Source organism: Ricinus communis, chromosome 8 (genome assembly GCF_019578655.1).
Source record: "Ricinus communis isolate WT05 ecotype wild-type chromosome 8, ASM1957865v1, whole genome shotgun sequence".
Taxonomy (NCBI): Eukaryota; Viridiplantae; Streptophyta; class Magnoliopsida; order Malpighiales; family Euphorbiaceae; genus Ricinus; species Ricinus communis.
Genome location: NC_063263.1, coordinates 1,695,073 through 1,703,685, shown reverse-complemented (window position 1 = coordinate 1,703,685; position 8,613 = coordinate 1,695,073). Strand labels below are relative to the sequence as shown.

At 37.3% G+C, this 8,613-nt stretch overlaps 1 protein-coding gene across 1 annotated transcript; it reads right to left on the bottom strand.

The window, feature by feature from the left end:
- Positions 1-302: 302 nt before the first annotated feature.
- Positions 303-854, bottom strand: LOC107261777. Its single transcript, XM_015723372.2, has one exon. The coding sequence runs from the start codon at positions 852-854 to the stop codon at positions 303-305; it is 552 nt and encodes a 183-aa protein (XP_015578858.2).
- Positions 855-8,613: the final 7,759 nt, after the last annotated feature.

Genomic DNA, 8,613 nt, shown 5'->3' with positions numbered 1-8,613 from the left:
ACGTCGTACGCCATGTGTGCTTTAATACCAAAACACTAGCTTGGATCTTTTCTAGTTTCACCCTCTTATTTCACGCCTTGGCTATCCTTTTCTAATACAACTGCATATGATATAGAGCTTTTATCCTCTTTTCATCAATCAAAGCCAGCTCACAACCCTCAGGGACTTTAATTCTAGCTTAACTGGTAGAACCGCTTCAATTCTGTAAACCATCTAATATGGCATTTTCCCTATCGATGTTCACTTAGTTGTTTGATATCCCCAAAGCACGAAGGGTAATTGAGATAACCAATCCTTTAGGTTCACATCATCTTCAAGAGTACCTTCTTTAAGTTCTTGTTGACTGCTTCAACCATGCCATTCGCTTGAGGTCTGTATGGGGAAGACCTGTGATGTTCAATCTTGTACTCTTCTAGGAAATTTGTCATCTCACCCATAAGTGGCATGCCATTGTTTGTCACAATGTGATACGGGACTCCATATCTACAAATCAGGTTCCTCTTTATAATCTGCCTTACCTCTATAGTAATGAGTGACTCAGCCTCAACCCATTTAAAGAAGTAGTCGATCACCACAACTATGGACTTATGCCCATTTGAAAGAGGCTTTATCTCTCTGATAATGTAAATTTCCCAAGCTGTAAAAAGCCATAGAGACATCAGATTATGAAGTTTAGTCGGAGGTAAATCACTTAGGTCACTGTACAATTGGCACTCACAGAACTTCCTTAACAAGGCTTCGCAATCCTTCTCCATCATCAACCAATAATATACTGGATGCATGATTTTCCTAGTCAATACTATATCGTTCATGTGACGCCTGCACGTCCCTTTGTACATTTCTTCCATTACCATTTATGCTTCTCCCTTAGTCAAACACTTGAGCTGAACACTTGAAGCGATCCTTCTACACAGTACTCCATCGTAGCTGATGTAGTTTCTAGCTTGAATTCGCAATGCATACCTATCTCACATAGATGCCTCTTCCGGATGTTCCCTATTTTCCATTAACTTTTGTAAATAAAAATCCAGGCTTCTCTTCTGGACCCATCTGAATATCTATTATCTGCTCCCCATAGTAGCAACGCACTCTAACTTTTATGATTACTAATGGTTTCATCGGGAGCTACACGGGGTTGTCCTATAAAGATGAAAAGATGGTCAACGTATCTGCCATTTAGTTCTCATCTCTAGGCAACTGTATGAATGAACACTTGGAGGAATTGCTCAGAAGTACTAACCATCGAGCCAAAATTTCCCATGAGAGATGGAGCTTCCAATAGATACTTCAACGGATCTATTTTCAAAATTGCTTGAATCTTATAAGACTAGAAATAGTGTCTCAACTTTCCCATAGCCCATATCACGACCAAGTCTTTTCTTCGAGATTGTACTTTGACTCATAGGGTAGCAACTTCTTATTGAGGTAATAGACTGCATGCTCCACATCATTGGGCCTACATTACGCCCTCATTGCTCTTATTTCTTCCTCTTCTAGAGCCAAGTAGAGGATCAACGGCTTTTTATCCTTTGGCAATTTCTGTTTGGATGGTCTAGTACCGGTTGAAGCATTAGTGAGGCATTGTTCCTCATTAGTCACCTCCATTTGAAGAGAATTTGACCTCGAATCTAGTTCTTCATAAGGTAGCTTGATATCCAGCAAGAATAATGACAAGTCAGTAATATTAAAAGTCTTGGAGATATTCAACCTATTTGGAAAATCCACCACATAAGCATTATCATTGATCTTTGTAATTTTGAAAGGACCATACTTTTTCGGCTTCAACTTATTCGAATGGCTTGTTGGTATGCGCTCATTCCTTAAGAATATCATAACTTCATCACCTGAATCAAATCCTTTATGCTTCTTATGCGTGTCAGCTACTGCTTTGTACTTTGCATTAGCTTTCTTAATCTTACGCTTCATACCCTCTTGCATTGATTAAATTGCTCTGTTAATTACTCAACTGCAACACTAACTTCAAGAACCTTAGGTAGCTTCACCAAATCTAAAGCATGATTATGAGCTTTTATATAAATAATAAAGAATGGTGATCTACCTATGGAACTATGAACAATAATGTTACAAACAAACTCTACCTGTGCAATAGCAAAGTCCCACTGCTTCGGTCTAGTATTGCAAATACTGCGAATCAAATTGCCCAAAGTCCGATCCACTATTTCATTGTTATCATTAATTTGTGGATGAACTGTGCCACTGAAGTTCAATGAAGAATTAAACAACCCCCATAATGTCTTTCAGAAGTGACTCAAGAATCAAGCATCACGATAAGATGTAATGGTCTTTGGCACTCCGTGTAGCCTATCAACCTCCTTGAAAAATATTTTGGCTCATTAGATTCGAGGTAATTCTAACACAAAATCCATGGACAAGTCCTCCCAAATAGCACTAAGCATTAGCAATGGTGTATAAATCCCTACGTTGTTTGATTGCCCCTTCGATGATTGGCATATAAAACACTTAGAAACAATAGTGTTGACATCACTGCACAACTTAGGCTGATGATACCGTCCCTTGACAGTTGCAACTATTTTATCTCTACCTAAATGCCTAGCTAATCCTCCACCATGCAAGTCTCGAATAATCTTCTCATAAAGGAATGTGCAAGGAACACACAATTAATTCCCTTTCATAAGAAAACCATCATTCAAATAGTAATATTCCAATAGAACATTAGACTTGCATTGCTTCCATACATTCTTAAAATCCACATCTCCTGTATGTAAATCCTTCAAGCACTCAAAGTCACTTATCTTCACACTAGAGTCTTGAGTAATGTCATGCGCCTGCTGGATGCATTTGCCACCTTATTTTGCTATCTTGCTTTATGCACAATCTTATATGTGAATTTATCAATAAAAGTATACCATTTAGCATGCATATCGCTCCTTATCTGCTTTTGACTACTCAAAAACTTAAGAGCTTGATGATCAGTATACATAACAAACTCTTTAGCAATTAAATAATATTTCTATATTTTTAAAGCTCGCACCACTGCATAAAAATCATTGTCATAAATAGATCACTTTCTTTTAGCCTTACACAAATTTTCATTAAAGAAGGCTATATGACGCTTCTCTTAAGGTAAAACAGCATCAACACCCATACCACTTGTATGACCCTCTACCTCAAACAACTTATCAAAATCAGATAAAGCTAATACATGTGCAATACATAACTTTTCTTTGATCAAAGCAAAACTCATCTCTTGATCATTACCCTACTAAAACTTACCGTTCTTTAACAACTCAATATAGGTGCAACAATACTACTAAAGTATTTTATGAAATGCTTATAGAAATTAGCAACCTATAAAAATTCCTCACATCACCCACATTCCTAGAAGTAGGCCACCTCTAATAGCTCTCAATTTCTCCTCGTCTACCTTAATCCCATCTTTACTAACCACAAAACCCAAGAACAATAAACTTTCGCTCATAAAAGTATATTTTTTAAATTAGCAAAGAGTTCATTCTCCCTCAACACAAATAACACTTCTATAACATGGCTAATATGCTCACTAACATATTTACTGTAAATTAAGATATCATTAACATATACTACAACAAAGCTACCAATAAAGGACATAATACATGATTCATCAACCTCATGAAAGTACTTGGAGCATTAGTTAGTCCAAATGGCATGATTAACCATTCAAACAAACCATCTCTTTTCTTGAAATTCATTTTCACTCATCTCCAACACAAATTCTAATTTGATAATAACCACTTCTAAGATTAATCTTTGTGAACAGTAGAGCTCCATTTAGCTGATCAAGCATATTATCCAATCTCAGAATTAGAAATTCATACCCTATAGTGATCTTGTTGATTGCTCTACTATCAATATATATCCTCTAACTCCCATCTTTCTTTAGTATCGATAATATTGGAACTACATATGGGCGCATGCCAACTTGGATATGTGCAATAGCTTTTCTACCTTCTCCCTCAATATCTCATTCTCCTTGGGACTCATTTGGTAGTGTGGCAAATTGGGTAGACTGGCACCTAGCACCAAGTCAATATGATATTGAATATCCCGCACAGGAGGTAACACATCTGAAAAATCACTAAATTTTTCCAAAAATTCTTGCAACTCCACTAGATTTTTCACTTATGGTGGCTCATTTACACTTTCTTCTTTTACAATCAATAAGTGAACCTCTCTTGACTCCTTACTATCTTCCACAGGCTCACCATGCATTTTTTATAAAGTCAGAATGTTTCTTTCCTTCACTTTAGAAGTTTTGGGGTGGATCTTTTCTAACATTGGCAAAAAAGTATAACGTACCCATCATTCTCTAATTAATAGGTATTTCTTCCTACCCGAATGTTTGACATCAACATCAAATTGCCAAGGCCTTCAAACAAAATATGAAAAACATCTATATTAATCACATCACAATACAACTCATTAGCATACTTTCCAATTAAGAACCACAAATAACATTGTTGATTAACTTGAATCCCACTAACTTCCTTGATCCAGCCAATATTGTATGGGTTAGAATGTTTTTCAAGTGTCAACTGCACTTGCTCTACAACTTCCCCACTTACTATATTCTCTTGATTCCCACTATCAATAATCACATCAAATTTTTTTCTAATACCATATATCTAGTGAAAAATAGCCTATGCCTTTGAGTATCATCATTACTCTTAGGTGTCAACATAAACCTTCTAACAGCACACACATAATTTTGCTCATCATCTTCTCCTTTGTCATTTCCATAATTTGGATCATAAATTACATCTTCCTCATAATATTCAGACTCCTTCTCCACCACATTCACTAATTTTCTATTTGAACACTCATTTTATCTATGCCTAGGCACAAAACGTTTAAAGCATTTAAATGGTGCAAGTTTAGCATAAGGGTTATTAGATTTTTAGCATTAGTGTTGCCTATCGGCTTAATGGTGTTGTTATCTTCTCCTTGCATTGCCTTCCCTTTGTCAACACTTGCTGTTATTCTATTATTGCCTCCACCATAATTTTTAGTTTTCGTCCTCTCTTGCAACATTAACTCAGCCTTCATTGCCAAGTTCCTTATTTCTTGCACACTAAAAATCATATGTACTCCTATCTTTTCTCGGATTGCTGGTTTCAATCAATCCAAATATCGAGCTACTTGTTGGTTTTTAGTTTCTAATAGTTGATTCTTCTCTGCCAACCTTAGGAATTCTATTATGTACTCAGTCAAACTCCTACTACCTTGAGCACACTTCTGATAAGACTGCAACATGTAGTGCTCATAATCATAAGGTAAAATTCTACCTCATACCAATTGTTTCATTCGTCTCTATGTAGCAATAGGATTTCTCCTTTCTCTTCACCTCCTCTCTTTCAACCTATCCCACCATACCGATGCACCTCCTTTCAATCAATAGCCAACCAACTTCTCTTGTCTCTCGTCACGAATTTTCATATATTCAAAAAATCTATCTACTTTCGTCATCTAATCAAGGAAACTTTCAATGTCTAATTCACCACTAAAATTAGGAAAATTTACCTTTGCTTAGAACTCATAATCTCATTGGTAATTCTGAAAATTTCTCCTAGGGCCTTTCTCCTCTTGCTCGCCTACTACAGGACCCAAGCCTATTTCATCATTACTTTCATCGTCTTATATGGGTCATTTAGGATTAATAGGAACTTGAACATCTGTTACTCTTTCGGGGTTAATTCTGCCAACTTGATTATTGGCTCCATTTAAGTTTTTATTAATGCTAACTCGCAATAAAGTGAATTGATTGACAAGTACTTTCAATTATTATTGCAAATTACGAGTTGTCTCTTATTGTTCTTCAATTGCTCTCTAAACTACATGCAAGCCTTGATCTTCATCACAGGTTTGGTTACTATTGTTACCACCAATGTTGGACATCTTGGATTAAGCGAATTCCCGCTCTGATACCACCTGACACAACGTGAATCATAGATTTAATGTGCTCTTAACACTATATTAAAACACAAAGAAAACAAGCTTTTAAATCCAAGAAATTAAAGAATAATTTAAGAGAATCCTCAAAAGAATTATTTTGTTAAAGTAATAATGAAAAGTTATTGACCAAATAAATAATAAAAGTATTTGTAGTGCCCAAATCCTAATGTCACTCTTGTAAATAATAAACTAAATAACTAAGAAATTAACGTTCTAATAGAATTAGAAAACACAATAAAATATCTTATTCTAGGCTCCAATGGTCTTTTGGACCCTAACTGGTGGTCTAAATGACTCATTAAACAACCGGTTAAATCGATGTTAAAATATCATTTGCATAGCCCCTAACTGGTTCTTCAACCAATAATTTGTGCTTAGGTGGCCTATCACTGGTTAGACATTGTTTGTCACGACCCCACCCGTAGGCCCGTGACCGGCACTAGGGAATGGGTAGGCTTAAGGCCACCGAAACCCGTAGTAAGCCTGACACTCACTGATTTAAACAAATCTCATCTCAAATTAATATTATTAAAGCCATAATTTATCTTAACAGCTACATTCTACATAAATACTTCGGTCTCCCAGAAAAATTAGGCGAGACCCGAAACTCATAAAATTTACAACTGATACATCTACTATTACTACTGCGGAGAATCTAAGATTTACCAATTTACATACCAAATCAAATACATCACCCGATGATGAAGGAGTCGGGTTACTGAATAAGAGTCGCGAGAGGACTATGAATCAGAAATGAGATCGGCTACTCGAGAGTTAGTTAAAGTCAAATAATCTGGGAACTATTGCATTCTTCTCAGAAAACATAGATTGTTCAAATCAGTATATCAAACCATGCACATAAATACCAATCATACTATAATCATACCCTATTACTTTCTTCACAGAAAATATTGATCATTCGAATCAATATATCAACCATGCACGTAAATACAATCCATATTATAATCATACCATAATAAATAAATAAATGAATAAATAAAAATATATTTTTACTTTTACGGGACGAGTGGCTCGGGTAGAACCCTAACCCCAAATTCTAACGACCATTTTGGCTCTCTTAATCCAATAAGACTGGCCAGGAGCAATGCTCGACCGGGGACCTTACCTCCGACCGGTCACTTAAGTATCCAAATAAGAAATCTAGTAGCCATTCGGCTCTCTTAATCCAATAAGATCGCCAAGAGCAATGCTCGACCGGGGACCTTACCTCCAGTCCGGTCACTTAAGTATCCAAATAAGAAATCTAGTAGCCATTCGGCTCTCTTAATCCAATAAGGCCGAGAGCAATGCTCGACCAGGGACCTTACATCGCCTTGATCTGATGTAACCCATCAAAGGCATGTTCTACGAAAGCCACATCCCCAAATCGAAATCATCACATATAATAAATATCATTGTATAATGAAATCATTCAACCATATCAAAATAACAATTAACAATTAAGAGTAAGACATCAAGCAACTCATGTGGAAAACTGATAATATTTGGTATTATCATAACATTACTATAATAATACTTATATTACCTTTAATAACGAATAATTCAGTGAAATTATTTACGTTGCGAAACTAATAACCATATTAAGCATGAACTTTCAAAATAGCATATTAAAATCAAACTTAGCAATAGCGCAATGATTAAATGACTTTAACTCATAGAATTGGGCGACCTCCTAGCTCTGCTCCGGTGCCTCGGTTGGAGCGAGCCGAACAGACAGACAATCTAGTCATGGAAAACAATTTATCAAAACGCTGAAACAATCGATCATTAATCCTAGGTCTAGACTCCTAGGACTGATTGTCTAAGAATCTCGACTCAGGAGAATTCTAATCGTGAGAACCTCCCCTACAACACGAACATTACCCCGTAAAAGCGGGTCCGGGACTGCGGAAAAACACTCCAAATATCCAACAATTTAAACAACGGCAGTCGGGTCCCCAAACTTCACTATTTCCGACCTCATACACAAAATACTGAGGGCAAACTAACATACAATTATTTTTAACTCATAAATATCATCAAATACTCAATACCATCCAATAGACACAATTAAACCAAGAATTTCTAAAATTAACGGGGCAAAGAAAATTACAGGGCGCTCGATCGGATCGGCGATCCGAACACACCATCGAACTCGAGAAGGCGATCCCCGCCCGATTTTCGATCCGACACCCGATCATCCGGAGAGATTTGCGGACGATCTCGTGGTCGATTCATAGCGAAGCCCGATCGCCACGGTGCCATTTGAAGCTTGGTGAGGAGAGTCGGGATACGTCCTCCGATCTTCCATAGCTCACGGGAGCTCACCGGAAAAATCTAAAAACCTCGGCTGCCTCCATTTTCTCTCTCCACCGGATCTTCCGTCCAAGCCACCCGGCGGCCAGCAAGGAAGCTTCGGCCATCTTCCTCCTGCTGCGTGACACTGTACTTACTTGGCCCCGGACAGACGGCCCCAGGACTCCTCTCTCTCCCCCGACATCTCTCTTCCTCTCTTCTTCTTCCTCGACTTCCATTCCTTTCAATATCGACATTAGGCCCCCGAACGTTTCCTTATTACAACTTGGTCCCTCAACTTTCTTAATTACTTACAATTTCATCCCGCAGAATTCCAATTTGACCCCC

What these genes read in the sequence shown, in the direction of transcription:
- LOC107261777 (XM_015723372.2), bottom strand. Translation starts at nt 854, where the DNA reads ATGGTAATGGAAGAAATGTACAAAGGGACGTGCAGGCGTCACATGAAC.